At 38.1% G+C, this 16104-nt stretch overlaps 1 protein-coding gene across 2 annotated transcripts; it reads left to right on the top strand.

Moving 5' to 3' along the window:
• Positions 1 to 1978: 1978 nt before the first annotated feature.
• On the top strand, positions 1979 to 15250 carry Gnrhr (gonadotropin releasing hormone receptor). 2 transcript variants are annotated; one of them, XM_040746585.1, is made up of 3 exons: positions 1979 to 2500; positions 13546 to 13765; positions 15006 to 15250. In XM_040746585.1, exons 1-3 carry the CDS (start codon positions 1979 to 1981, stop codon positions 15248 to 15250), a joined length of 987 nt encoding a protein of 328 aa, XP_040602519.1. The 2 variants fall into 2 exon arrangements, with proteins under 2 accessions (XP_040602519.1, XP_040602520.1); XM_040746586.1 differs by having other exon boundaries at positions 13674 to 13765; positions 15006 to 15033.
• Positions 15251 to 16104: the final 854 nt, after the last annotated feature.

Here is a 16104-nt window from a genome sequence, read left to right as displayed (position 1 = left end):
TACTCACTCATATATGGATTTTAGACATGAATCAGGGGAGTGCCAGTATACAATCTCACTGCCAGAGAGTCTGGGAAACAGAACCTTCATCCAACAGCTAATGGAAGCAGAGGCAGACAACCACAGCTAAATACTGAACTGAACTCCTAGAATCCAGTGACAGAAAGGGAGAACTGATGAGCAAAGGGGTTAAGAGTGGACTGGTTTAACCCACAGAAACAGCTGACCTGAACAAGGGGGTGCTCTTGGACCCCAGGCTGATGACTGGGTGGACAGCATGGGACTTATCCAGACCCCCTGAAGGTGGGTGTCAGTGAGGATGTCTAGGTAATCTATGGAGTCTTGGGTAGTATTTACCCCTGGCATACAAATGGATTTTGGCTGCCCATCCCACAATGATGGATGCTCTCTCAGCCTGAATTCTTGGGGGAGGGTCTAGGCCCTGCCCTGGATGAAATGACAGACTCTGGAGATCCTCCATGGAGGGCCTCACCCTCCCTGGGGATCAGAGTGGAGATTGGGTGGGACTGGGGCACCTGGTTGGGGAGGGTGAGGGAGGAAGGGAGGGAGAGAGAGAGGGAGCTGGGATTGACATGTGAAGCAAGCTTGTTTCTAACTTAAATTATAAAAAGGAAGAAAGAAAATATATGTATATAAAACTTCACCAAACTGTCTTATTAACAGCAAAAGCTAAAGAGGTCTCTGTAGTAGACAATTCTGTAACTCATCACCAAATAAATGAATAGCACACAGTATAAAAAATAATAAACCAACAAAAATTCACCATATAAACCAAAACAGGTGCCTAGATCCTAATAGTGTCTCTGCTTTGGGTGTGATGGAAGCAGACTAATTGGTGATCTGATAACAGCAAATTGTGATTTACTAAATTCCAATGAAAGTCATACCAATATTCCTATGACAAAATATTATCATCAAGTAACACGCAGAAGGATTCTAAGTGATGTCAATGTGAGGTGATTATATAACACTTAGGGCTACAAATAATCATAGTATATAATTAATTCAGTCACAATAATTATGCAAGTATCTAGTTTTTCTCTAGTATCTAATTTCCCCATCAATTTTGTGTAACAATGACAAGTACAATACATACACAATTATAAAATCAAGGCAATAGTAAAAAAATTTTACTATAATTTCAGCATGGATATTCTAACTAAAACTGATCGATAAACTTGAATCTAGATTCATTTGTATTAGAACAGGCTGCTTGTGACAGTTGAAGTATTAGCTTCATGCCTTGGGTAGGATAGTTTTAAGTTAACATATATTACTCAATCATGTTTCTTTTAAAAAAAATTGTTTGCCTGATGCCCAGGGGAAGCCAGCCCCTTTCTGAGCCAATACAGAGGAGAAGTGAGTCGGGAGGCTACTGGGGGAGGAGGGAGGAGGGAGGGGGGAGTAAGTGGAGAGGAGGGAGTAGATGTGGTCAGGGTGTAAAATAAATAAATAGAAAAAAGAAAAAGAATTGTTTTGAGAAATGTGATCTTCAAACAGCAGATTTTCAATTGGATCAGGGTTTTTAAATTATTTCTGCATTTCCCGTTGCACCTGTCTACTCACAACAGTTTTTAGAAAATGTATTCATTAAACTTAATTGATCAATATTATGAGTCACTTTTAACTTCAAAATTAGAGTTCAAGTGTCCTTCTTCACCTAGGATAAAACACTGTGAGCAACACGCCATCTGCTGAGGCGGTACAGTTACACTTGGCCTTCAGCGTGTGCCTGGCATCTCCTGTTAGCACTCTTTTAGATTACAAACCCACCAAACAAGCTCACCTTGATCTTTCACATTAAGTCCAGACTATCTCGGGGAAAATAAATTTGCCATAAATGTAAACTTGTGACGTTTCTATCTGAAGAAGGCAGAAATAAAACAGCTCTTTTGTGCTCGGTTACAATAAAACATCAGATGTAACCGAGACTCTGGAAGACTGTCATTGTAGAAATATGGCTAACAACACCTCTCTTGAGCAGGACCAAAATGCCTGCTCGGTCGTCAACAACAGCATCCCTTTGATACAGGGCAAGCTCCCCACTCTAACCTTATCTGGAAAGATCCGAGTGACAGTGACTTTCTTCCTTTTTCTCCTCTCGACCGCCTTTAATGCCTCTTTCTTGTCGAAGCTGCAGAAGTGGACTCAGAAGAAGGAGAAAGGGAGGAAGCTCTCAAGAATGAAGGTGCTCTTAAAGCATTTGACCCTAGCCAACCTGCTAGAGACTCTGATTGTCATGCCACTAGATGGCATGTGGAATATTACAGTACAGTGGTACGCTGGGGAGTTCCTCTGCAAAGTTCTCAGCTATCTGAAGCTCTTCTCTATGTATGCCCCAGCCTTCATGATGGTAGTGATTAGCGTGGATCGCTCCCTGGCCATCACTCGACCCCTTGCTGTACAAAGCAATAGCAAACTTGAACAGTCCATGATCGGCCTCGCCTGGATTCTCAGTATTGTCTTTGCAGGACCACAGGTAAACCATTACTCCTGAACTTGGGTGGCTATGGTTATTTTGTATCTAACCTTCAGTCAAGGCAGCACCTACTGTGTGGTCTTTAAGAACTGGGTCTCTGGAAGTCAGAGTAGACTTTAACCCTGACTACTTTGTCTTCTCCAGCAAACTTCTCAAGCTCTCTGAGGTCTGTTTATTTATTCATAAAATGGGATAAATGCCTACTTCACATGCCTTCATGATGGTTAGATGAATGATGTATTAAAGTATGTAGTATGATCTGTACTACATAGTAAATGTCCGCTAAAACCTCCTCTCACAACTGAATATATGCCCAGCCTCTCTTTATTTCCCATTCTTTCTCTTCGTTTGACTTGAAATAGTGTCTTCCTATGTTGCCAAGGCTGTTCTCAAACTGAAATCCTCCTGCCTCAGTCTCCAAAACCCCAGGGATTGCATGTGTTCTCCTTTGTGCTCAGTGTCTTCTTTCTTCCCGTTTGCTCTCTGGTCGAAATGGATTCAGTGGTTAACCAAGACACTGTTTAAACATGAGACTTACATAGGTGGAAAATATTTATAGTACTTAATAGGATACTTAACAGAATACATTTTAAAACTTAGTAATGTGTATAATTTTATGTCATCGATTTAAAAATAATGCTAGGCATGAGGATGCATATTTTTCCACCACACCCTTGGGATACTGGAACAAGGGGATCACAAATTCAAGGCCATCCAAGGTTATATGGAAACTCTAACTCAGAAAAAACTGGGATGTAGCCAGGGGCTTATCCCTTGCCTAAAAGCCTTAAGTCCAGTCTCCAGCACTGATGAAGGTAGTAAAATCAATTTTTAAAGATATAACAATAAAATCTTTGATCTATAAATGAAAGAAGGAAGTATCTTTAATTATATAAGGCCTTAAATCTGTGAGAAAGCCTGATAACATTTATGTGCTCTATATATTGAAAAATGTAGCATTTAAAATTTATTTTAATTGCATAATAATAATTGAGCATGTCCATATGGTATAATGTGATATTATGATACATCATATCTTATAAAAATTAGACAGGGGAAGAGAGTAACTAGAATTTCAACCTGGAGCAGCTTTGTAAAATGAAAATAATTTAACAAAATATATATAAGTTCAAACAGAGTAGGACAAGACAAAAAATATTTTGATTCCCAGACAGGTTCCACAGCTACAGAGAAACCCTCTCTCAAAAACATTTTTTCGAATCATCTAGCAATGACATGATGAATCTGAGGTTAGGACAATATCACAGGAATCAAACACTCTGCTAACGTGCCCTGAAAACTCTTGCATGCTTTATCTTTTGTTTGTTTAACAGAAAGTCTTATGTAGCCCAGGATGACCTCAGATTTGCTATGTGGCAGAAGATGACCTTGAACTTCTGATCCCCTGCCCCTATTTTCTGTGTGTAGGGATTACAAGTCTGTAATACCTCATGTAGTTTGTGTAACGATGGAGCTCAAACTCAGAGCTTTGTACCTGCTAGCCATGCCCTTTCAGCTATGTGACTTTGAGAATGTCACTTAAGTTTAAAAGGATAATTATAAACCTGGTACAGTAGTGTATTCTTTTAATACCAGTACTTAGGAGGTGAGGTGGTAGAATGGAAAATTCAAGGCTACTATAGCCCAAACAAAAGATACATAAATTCATAAGCCATGCTAAGTGTAAGTTGTGTTATATATAAAACTAACTACTACCATTCTTTATTTTTAAAGATTACATTAATTTTCATGCCTGTCTCTCCCTTTTTCTTCTCTTCATAATAAGGTATTTGAAGTCAGCAAGAAAAAAACTGAAATCTTAGAAGGAAAATGTTGTTTTCTTTAAGAAAGAGCTAAAGAAAATAGTTACATAGAGAAGTAATTATTCAAGTTTTTCAAAATTTTAGCTTGCATTCACACTAATCAGTAAACTTTCTTAAGGCACACAAAACTATGCTACTCACTGAAAACTGTTTGTGTCAGAACATGATAACAGAAGTCTTAAAGTTATCATTTCCAAAAGTAACTTTGAAGAGGAACTAAGAAAGAAAAATCTAGGAGGGAGACAGGGACAAAGATATCCCAACAGCCAAGCCTTGGGAGGAGCTCTTATTTATGACCAGACATTTCCTAATTTAGGTGTGGCTGAACATAATTGAAAGTCACATTCCTTACTGAGAGTCATCTAAGACCACAGGAGTGCATAGTTGCAAAGTATTTGCTGGAAGAGTTTATGTTCCTGGTTTACCTTGTTCATGTGGAGTATTACCAAAACAGCTTTTAAATTCTATAGTTAACACAAGCCTGTAGGCAAGAAACATGGGCCACTCCTTAGTTTTTGGAGTAAGGAAGCGTGGTCTGAAGATATGTGGAGACTTGCCTTGACACATGAGCTAATTTATTGAGTAAAATGCACTTCTGAACTTGACAAACAGCTTAAATTCAATAAATCCTTTAACCTCCCATGAGCAATACTCCAGTGTTTAAAGCACAGTAGTAGCATGTTAGACTCAGCAACAGCAATAATAATGAGATGAGATATAATAGTTGAAGACAAAAATATGTGTTAAAATTTGCTAAATGTCTTTGTATGCAATATTTCATGAATGTTCCTTAAAACAATATAAATTATTATATTATTCTTATTTTGTACAGAAAGAAATTAAGCCCATGTATATTATATGAGATGCCCAGGGTATGTCTAATGAGTGGAAATGTCAATAGAATGCAGTTAATTCTATAGGCAAGGTATAAATCACACTACTTCATTTTGTTCATCTATATCTAGGAACCTAATTAATATTAGACAGAGTTATGAAATAAATATAAAAATTATATTAGTTGCATGCGCATAGGGATCTTTGCTCATAGGATTTAGAAATAGATAAAGATATAAATACAACTTTCTTAGTGCATTTAGTATTACATATATATATATATATATATGATTTCAGAGATGAACACTTTCTTGGTACTGGATACCACTTAGAGAGCTAATCCCTTGTAAAAACTAATTCTCCCTCTCACAATTGTTGTTAATTGCCTGTAGTTCTTTGTCTAGGAGTAGGACCTATAAGTTTTCCCTCCTCTGGGTTAGTGTGTCTATTGATGTCAACATTTTTCATGTCTTTTTACGCAGTTCTATTATTGAGGCACTATGGATTCAGTGACCCTATCATTTCTAGGAGACAAACTCTCACAACAGACTTCCTGGCCCTTTGTTTTTTTTTTTTCCAAGAGCACATCAAAACTTTATTGATCTTTAAAACCCAAAATAGGCAGCTAAGCATCAGGATTAAACTAGTCTGGGATGTCTGGTTGAGGTTTAGCACTCAGAACCAGAGTTCTTGGGTGTTAAGTTTGACTGTGAAGACCCTCTGGAGGCCTCAGCACGTGTCCATGGTTCTCTTTGTGAGTAGACAACGCGCATGTTGTCCTGAGCCCTATCCTGTATGCCAGTTTCTCTGCTTACAGAAACCCAAACCTGTACAGGATGCCATACCTATAACCTCAATACTTGGGAGGTGGAGACAAAAGATGACTTGTTGCCCAGGCCTTGGTGGTGCAGGTCTTTATTCCCAGCGCTCAGGAGGCAGAGGTAGGCAGATCTCTTTGAGTTCGAGGACAGCCTGGTCTACAGATTGAGTTCTAGGACAGGCTCCAAAACACTACAGAGAAACCCTGTCTCAGAAAAAAAAAAAAGAAGACATGTTGAAGGTCATCCTTGATAACAGTGTGTATTCTAGGCCAGCTTGGCCTTACAGCCTGTCTAAAACCAACCCAAACACTAGAAACCTGTGGTTCCCTTTGTAGCGCAGGGCTTTGGATTGCTTATTCCCCCATTGACTGTCCAATGCATGGGCAGTAAGCACACACTGAAGACTAACACAGCAGCTGATAGCTTAAGGGTCAGGGATCTGTGAATGGTACCCACAAGCACTCATGGGCCACTTAATGGCCAGAGGTTTTAACTACTACACCTTACCACATCAGGCAATTCTATCCCATAGGAAAGAAAACCTTAAAGTAACAAATGTATATGGGGGGGGACATATAGTGTGTGTTTACAGTTGATGTATGACTAAATATTTATGGATACAAAGAAAAACCATGTGCCTCAAACTTTCATAATAATGACGATTGGGATTTATCCAGTGTTAGCTTTGCAAGCACTAATCCAGGGGCTTTGCACATAGCAACTCAGTTGTCATGGCATCACTGAGAGGAAGATTCTGTTATGATCTCTACTGTAGCTGAAGAAACGGAAGCTAATTACCTTTGGAAACATTTAGTCTTTGCTACAGTTGCCTTGGTAAAGTGCAGGTAGAAGATCATATTCTAAGGATAAGTAAGTACCTTCAATTGCTTCCAAAGAAGGTAAACAGAATGTTCTTGATTATGGCAAAGTGAAATAAACGCTGATAAGAGCAAGAGCCATGGATAAAGGAGGGAAAAAAACAGAAATTGAAGAAAGAATCCAAGGACAAAAGAACCACTGAAAGCAAAGTGGATCCCTATATTAATCCCTCAGAAGAACACACTGCAGAAAACAAAGTAAATTGAACCAATTAATTGCTAAAGCAAATTAATGCATGGGTAATAGTCTGAGTCCTCATGGACTTTCCTGGACTTCTGGTCATGTGTTAAGATTGTAAACTAACTCCACAGTATCTACTTGCTAAATTCCTGGCTGTGGAAAAAGTATAATATTCTAAGAAGGAATAAGTGTCTTCAATTATTTGTAATGAAAAGGGAACAATGTTCTTGATTGTGGTGAAATAAACACGGATAAGAACAAGACAGAATGTACACACACAGACACACACACACATATATATGAACAAGATAGAATATTTGCATATATGTTTACTCTACTTTAAAACTATAGTTTAGATCTAGTGGTAATGGCACACACCTTTAATCCCAGAACTCAGGAGGCAGAGGCAGGCAGATCTCTGTGAGTTCAAGGCCAGCCTGGTCTACAGAGCGAGTCCCACGACATGTTCCAAAGCTACACAGAGAAACCTTGTCTCAAAAAAACAAAAAAAAACCTAAAATTTAAATAAAGTCAAGCTGCAAAGTATGAGACAAGAAAGACTCAGTCTGTAATGTGGGGAAAAGTTGACTTGAATCTTAGAATAAAATTAGCAGACTTGCTTGGATTTCTTAGTTTTGAGACTGATGATACGATCCTTTGCCGCCCTCTAGTGGATTAATTTAAACTTTGTTTTCTATTTTTCTATCTCAAATTGAAAAATAAATAAACTTCAAATATAAGACTCAAGTTTTTTCTCTACTCTACACAGAAAATAATACTTCAGAATCCTAAAATTATGACATTCCACTCCTATCCCATAACCTCCCAAAGTAAGGAAATCCCGTAAAGTGAAGTTTCTCCAGGGCACTCTGGAAATGACAAGATAAGAAATTTGCTTACGAATCAGGAAAAATAGAATGAGTGTCTAGTAGAATTCACTTACTGATTTGTTTTTTCAGGACTTTTATTTGTGTGTGGCATGCTCACAGAGGCCACAAGAGGGCACTAGAACCCTGAAGCTACAGCTGCCTCTCTTAACTTCCAAACAGTTAAACTGTTTCAAATATTATGAACCTATGAGGGGCACTCTCTTTTTTAAAAAATAAATTTTTATTTAAGTTAAAAACAATCTTATTTTACATACCAATCCCAGTTCCTCTCCTTCCCATCCTGCCATACCCCTCACCAACTCCCCCATCCCACCCCCCCATCCATTCCCCAGGGAGGGTGAGGCCTCCCATGAGGGATCATCAAAGTCTATCACATCATTTGGGGTAAGATATAGGCCCTCCCCCATGTATCTAGGCTAAGAGAGTATCCCTCCATAGGGAATGGGCTCCCAAAGCCCATTCATGCATTAGGGATAAATACTGGTTTCACTGCCAGAGGCCCCATAGACTGCTCATGCATCCCAACTGACATCCTTGTTCAGGGGCCCTGGTTCAGTCCTTTGTTGGCTCCCCACCTGTCAGACCTTGGTCCATAAGTTGAGGGACATTCTCATTCAAGCTACCACAGTTGTCTTCACTCTAATGGGTTTTTTGAGTCCTTTAAAATTGGAGATACAGCATTTTTTACCAGTCTTGACTTCACTGGGTGTTTAAAGAGATCTCACACATCCAATAGGAGTTAGCACCAATGGGATGCTATCACTTCATCTAAATGCCCTATTGAACTTTCATTTGTCATCCTAGTTTATTTTCTGCCCTCTAAAAAAAATAAAGTAAAAAAACTTAAGTAATACATATTTTGGTCAAGTTTTCCTCTTCCCCATTTCCTTTCAGATCTCCAATTTCTACTCTTTTTTTTTTTTTTTTTTTAATTATGAAGCTGTTGGCCTTGCTTGTTTCTTACTGGCTAGCTCTGACTTAAGTAACTACCCCATAATTGTTAATCTAAGTATGTCTCTTACTGGAGAACTTTCCGGGCTTCCTACCCCAAGGCATTACATCTTGACTCTCTCAGTTTCTCCTTCCCAGAGTCCTCCTCGACTCCTAGTCCCACCTATCTTAGTTCCCTATTGGCCAAACAGTGCTTTATTGACATAATCACAGGACTTCCCACATCATCTCCTCTTTTCTGTCTAAACAAAAAGAAAGGTCTTAACTTTAACATAGTCAAATTATATATAAAGGAAGAGTTATCAAGTAAGAACATAGTTACAATATTTTGTCTATCAACATTTAGCAAGATTTAAAGAAAGTATCATCTATCCCATTCTTGTGAGTCCAAAGTCCGATATGTAGCTTATCTTTTATCATAACTAAGGAAAACTATAACTATAACTATCTGTCTTCAACTCCATCAAAGACCACAGAAGGATAATATATAAACACTAGGATTGACAGAGACATCTTGCTACCTGGACAGTCACCCAAAGTTCCTCTGTAACGTTGGGGCATCCATCTTCAGCCCATAGGCCACAATGTATCCAGAAGATTTCTCAGCAAAGCAGGAAATTTCAAACTGTCCATCTGCATTGGCAGTCTGTCAGTCATTTTTCTTTGTCCTGCAGAAACTCTTGTAGACTCTTCCATGAAGCAGGAACCCCGTAAGACTGAGTTCAACAGTCACTTTCCTGTGGGTCCTGCATGTAAAGATTATACAACAACAGTCAAGCAGTACAGGCAAGAGCAGTTTCTTGCTCAAATGGCTAATCTTGTCATGTTGAAAGCAAACTCCATAACAAGTTTCTTCGATGCCCATCTTCCTCTCAGACGCAATTGGTGCTGCCAAGAGCAGACATTTCTCATTGTCAAGAAAAACCCTAAACCATTTTAAATGCCATTTTCTGAAGGTCTTTGAGAGGTTTGAAGACTGTTTATCTATCTCAAATATCTTTCTGTATATCTAGAAAACCTAACTTACCTAACTATAAATTCTATTATAAGTAACTATCTATAGTCTGTATTCAATTATGCATTACGATTTTAAAAGATCAGTATAAGCACAATACTTAATCAAGAGGAGAAATATACACATCACAAAATTGACCTTGAATTTGTATCAATAAATGAAAAACAATACCCATACCATAATTCCCCTTTTTACCATTAAAAAAGATTGGCTGTGATCATTAGCCAATTATAAACAACCCCATTTAAATGAAAACAAAGGTTTATAAACAAGATGGGAATTAGGACGTCGCTCATTCCAAACTGCTTCCTGCTGGAAGGGGACGCTGTTCATATCATGGGGATCATGACAAAACTCAGAAACCTGTATAAGTCCTTATTTTCATGGTCTGTAAAGCTGCATCATCTTAGCTGTTTCAGTTGTTGGAACACCTGGTCCACTGCTTCCGGGGGTCTTGGTTCATCAAACCACAAAAGCCTGGAAGGAATCCTCAGCTTTTCATTTTCTGTAGAAACATAAACAAAAAAAACTCCTTTTCAAAGTAACATATCCTTATACTTAAATTTTGAAGTCAAGGCATTTTCAAAAGATATAAGTTGAATTAATTCAGCAGCATTTATAATCAAGTGTACTTTAGCAGTTGTTCCTTCCTTAGCAATGAAAAAACTGAAAAACACAATAGCGTACAGTATCCAGTATCTGTGTATTTTCCATCTTTACGTGGCTTATTTATTTATCTATTTTACTCTATTTCTTTTACTTTTATTTATTTTTCTTTGAGACATGGTTTCTCTTTGGAAATCCGCCTGCCTATGCCTCTGCAGCAAATCCTACCGGCGTGCGCCACCACAGCCGGGCCGTTTCTTTTTCTCTCAATCTTACGTATATTTTTAAACACACTGTAAACCTTTAGAAGTTTTTCTTCATCCAAGTCTGACTTTACTGTAAATCTTTATGTTTTTCTGGCCACGTGTCTTATCTGTTAAAACCGCGGCTGTTTTAAACTGCCGTTTTTTCCAAGATGGCGGGCGTAAGCGTGACTCCAGCTGCCGGCTTGGAGATGTGGTCACTGACACTTCCAGCTATACGTACACACTTTTAATTGTTAGCAGAGTCTCTTAAAAGAACCTTGTTTTTTTTTTTTTCATGCTGAGTCAGGAAGACTCCCTTAAGCCAGCCGCGAGTCTCTGCTTGCCGCTAGCAAAACAGAGCCCACCTGAGAAAATGCTGCTACCAAAAATCTATGCTTCTCTCCGTTCTTCTGTTTCTAAAATTCCTTTAAAGCTTTTGTCATTCTACATGGAAATTCATCATCCCACTCCTGATCACTATTATGTAAAGAGAAGCCTTTTCCTTGAGAGAAGCCTTCCCACCATCCTGGTTCTAGAGCCGCATCAGTCCCAAATAAACATACAGGGGGCTATATTAATTATGAAGCTGTTGGCCTTACTTGTTTCTTACTGGCTAGCTCTGACTTAAGTAATTACCCCATAATTGTTAATCTAAGTATGTCTCTTACCTGAGAAGTTTCCGGGCTTCCTACCCCATGGCGTTACATCTCGACTCTCCCAATTTCTATTCTTTAACAAAAGAAAACCCAAGGTTTTTGTGGTGGTTCTTGTGATGTCACCTAAGTCTTCTTTGCTGGAACCATTCCAGTGTTCCTCCATACTTCATAAAAGTAATATTTCTGAAAAGTATGGGTCATTAGCAAATTGTTCCTCAGCTTAGGTTTATCTTAGGTTTTTTCAGAGCTATATCTTAAGTAAACATACTGAAGATATAACACTGGTTTCATCTCAATGTGTTGTCTAGGGAAACAAATGATGTCAACTGGTTCCATTACTTACCCACAATGTTGATTACATGGATATGGACATTTCTCCATTCATAAAGTTGTCTTACTCTTTAAGATGAGTGTCTACCAGGTAGATACTTTTTTTGGTTTGGTTTTTTTTGGGGACAGGGTTTCTCTGTGTAGCTTTGAAGACTGTCCTGGAACTAGCTCTTGTAGACCAGGTTGGTCTTGAAACTCATATAAATCCACCTGCCTCTGCATCCCAAGTGCTTGGATTAAAGGCATCCACCACCACCTGACTGATATTTTTATATTTTTAATGTCCTATTCTCAAACTTTCACTGATTGTTATTCCAACTATTGCTGATTTTTGCTGAAGTCAGTCAGTATTAGTAGTATAGCGATTAACAAAAAAAAAAGACACCTCCACTTTATTTCCCTTTTTTAGTTAATATTCTATATTAAGGAAAAACTTTCAGTTATACCCATTTTTGTGGTTGTGTAATTTATATCCACATAGATTCATAAATTCTTGCTTTATTATCACTGCTTTTTGTTTGTTGTTTTGTTTGCTTGTTTCTTTAAAGCAGGGTCTTCTTACAAAGCTTTGAATAACCTGGAACTTACAGATGTCTGCCTGCCTCTGGCGCCTGAATGCTAGGATGAAAGGAGTGTGCCACCATACCCTGCTTTTATCACTACTTTTGATTAATTTCCTTCTTGTATTTTGACTGTGGAACTTTCTCAGATTTATCCAACTGATTTTTAGTCTCTCCTTCCTATTCCGTTCTTCTGGCACAGCCAAGGGAAGAACATGCTATACTTTGTCTTCCTCAGGCTTTGGGCTATCTACTCCAATGAGCTCTGGATCCTTTTGGTAAAGAAAGGAATTTAGATCATTTCTAGACTCCCCTCATGGGCAGGGCTGAAAATAAATACAAGTATTCAAATGCACAGACACATACAGGGTGTAGGGTGACAAAGGGACAAAGAGAATGATGGCATAATGAAGGAAGCTGGGGTACTTTAAGGAGGCAGGCACTTCTTTAGTGGACATGTGTGGGAAGCTTCCCAGGAGCCTTGGTTCTTGATATAGTGGGAGGAACCTATCTGCAGCCTAGGAGTGTTTAAACATAAACGGACTTTCTTATCCCAGGAGCTACAACCACTGAGACACAATTTTGGTTTTCTTGCTTTCCTCAGAGCTAACTTCTTTCTGAGATGGCTCAAAGTGACAATGATTATTGAGCTCAAGGCTGTCAGCCAGTCAAAACTTTTTATTTTTAAAATTGGAGCTCTATGCTGAAATGTGGTGGCCACGTTTTATAACTTTTCAGCCTCTGAGACACAGGAATGGGGCTCACTTTCTATCAGCCTCTTTTGCCAGAATCACTGCTCATGCCTATCTTCCTCTCAGAATTATCAGGGAGAAACCTCTAAACCATTTACATGCCTTGACCATTTTTAAAAGTATACTATATTATTAAACCTTTCAACGTCTAAAACAAACTTAATTCGTACGTTTGTGGCACAGTTTTAAATACTGTGGATACAGAATGAACAAAATCACTCTCAACAAGACTGCTCAGGGGGACTGGAAGCGAGAGTGAGGTTTAAGTCTTTAAGTGATCACTGTTCTTCAAGGCAGAAATAATCCCACTAATTACAAAATCCTACAGGTCATCCAAACTAACACGAATGTAGTTAAAGCAAACCTCACTCACAAGTTTCAATATAATTGTCAAAATGTAATGCCTAGGAATTTAGAAATTGCTTTAGTTAGAAGGACTAGTGGCATGAAGGAAGGAAGGCTTTGGGGAAAAGACACATAAACTATTTCTTTTTTTTTCACAGTTATATATCTTCAGGATGATCTACCTCGGAGATGGCTCTGGGCAAGCAGAAGTTTTCTCTCAATGTGTGACACACTGCAGTTTCCCACAATGGTGGCACCAAGCCTTTTACAACTTTTTCACCTTCAGCTGCCTCTTCATTTTCCCTCTTCTCATCATGCTAATCTGCAATGGCAAAATCATCTTCACCCTCACACGGGTCCTCCATCAAAATCCACGCAGTATGTATCCCTTAGATTTGAATAATAATTGCAGAAGGCAATATTTTTAACTTTAATTGATTCTTTGTGAATTTTACATCATGCATTCCTATCCCACTTAGCACCTAGTCTCACTTAGGCAGAGTGGTAGTATATTAGATACTGTGGCAAGCAGTTCACAAATTTTAGGTTATTTGATAATTTGCAATCCCTCCTTGGAATAGTATGTTTACAATATACTTAATTTATAGATGAGATCTATTAATGACATCTCATGTTGTCATTTTCCACCATGGGATAAAACAAGAAAGGATAGAGGGTCGCTCAGAAATCTCCATACCTTCTTGAAGATTGAAGCACAGTTAATAGTTGATCAGGAACAGGAGAGACATTTTCTTCAGGGGGGTAGCCACTTGTTAAGGTGCCATTACTCCTACAAGCAAATTTAATGAAACTCATTAGGTCATTCAAAAAGGAGGAGGCATGAACACAAAATGGGACTGGCTGGGAAGAAGAGACAGGAGTAGGAAGGGTACAAGTGAGCTATGGAGAAAGGGATGAATATGACCCAAATAACATATAGACAGATAGATATAGATAGATGATAGATAGATAGAGTTACATAGATAATGATAGATAGACACATAGATATAGTTATATAGGTACATATATACAAATAAGGATATATGTGAAATTTGGATATAGATATGTATGTGCATATACAGTTATATATCTCATATTAAAGGCACTGTTGTATGTAATTAACATGTACAAATAAAAACATTTTTAAAGGAAGAAAGGCCAATTATTCCATTAAAATCAGGATAAGTATAAAAATATGCTCCTACTGGGCAAATACACCAAATAGCTGATATCTAGGATATAGCAAATAGCCAACTTAATATTTAATTATGTGAATACCTCCATTTTTCAAATCCTACTTGATTTAATCTTAAGAGCGCTCTACTCTTCATTCTTTACTGGAGGAATACTTGCTCTAAAAGCATATTTGTTTCTTTGCTTATACAGTTTCATTACATAGCCCAGGCTGGCCTTCTGCCTTTGCTTCCTTGGTAGTATTGCTAATGAGTACTACTACACATGGATGGGATAGGGTAGGAATCTTCTGAAGTAAATTATCATTATTGGAATTTTTCTTATAAACAGTATGTAGAATTCATGAATCTTTCTTCCATTTTTATCCTCTTTGTTTTGTGAGACAGCTGACTTTAAACACTTACTCTTTTTCTTTATCTACTAGAACTACAGCTGAATCAGTCCAAGAATAATATTCCAAGAGCACGCCTGAGAACTCTAAAGATGACAGTCGCATTTGCCACCTCATTCATTGTCTGCTGGACTCCCTATTATGTCCTAGGAATTTGGTACTGGTTTGATCCTGAAATGTTAAACAGGGTGTCAGAGCCTGTTAATCATTTCTTCTTTCTCTTTGCATTTTTAAACCCATGCTTTGACCCTCTTATATATGGATATTTCTCTTTGTAATTGGGAGACTGCACAAGAACAAATATAGGAAGTAAGATAACTAACTTCTCCAGTTGAGAATAAGCTCAAAGCTTGCAACACACCTGTATACAAACAAGGCAGAATTTAAGCTAAAGCTATCAACCTTGTTCTTGTAGACAGTCTTTTTATTCAGAGTCTCAAATGAAGGAAAAGACCTTCAAAAAGTATTGAACTCTGTCCTTAATCATGAGCTTCTAAACTAACCTCTGCCTTATCTGACATTTTATTGCAGATGGTTTGGGTTTCTTTTCACTTTCTCCTTAAATAATAATTTATAAATACTTAAAATAACCTTGTCCTAAAGCTAAAAGACACCAAAAAGTAATGCTAGGAAACCACAATGTGTTTATAACATCAACATAGTTTGGGGAGCTTTTTTCTCAAAGGGGCTCAGCAATGATAACAGACCAATGCTATCATAGTACCTATGACATGGAGATAGTAGAATTAGGTCCATATGTCAGCGGCAACAATAGACAGATACTATCACAACACCTGGAGCACAGAGACAGCAGAATCACGTCTACAGGTTAGCAGCAACAACAGGCTGATGCTATCACAACCCTTGGAGCACAGAGACAACAGAATCACATCCACAGGTCAATTTTTAACTCCCATTTTCTCTTTGGCTTTAGAAGCATTTTGATTCTTATCCAGAAGCCAATCCCACTACCTAGCAGGATTATTGATATAATACAAACTAATCCCATTACATGTTTCAGATTGGAACACACAACTACACACCACAGCATTTAAAGGGGATAGATTTTTTTCATGGACTATTAGAATACTGCAAAGACTGTATAATATATGGGATTTATGTCAACTGATAT

The sequence above is a fragment of the Mesocricetus auratus genome, unplaced genomic scaffold, assembly GCF_017639785.1.
Source record: "Mesocricetus auratus isolate SY011 unplaced genomic scaffold, BCM_Maur_2.0 Super-Scaffold_100006, whole genome shotgun sequence".
NCBI classification, from domain to species: domain Eukaryota; kingdom Metazoa; phylum Chordata; class Mammalia; order Rodentia; family Cricetidae; genus Mesocricetus; species Mesocricetus auratus.
The sequence above is the reverse complement of the archived record's forward strand: the minus strand, read 5'-3'. Positions and strand labels throughout refer to the sequence as shown.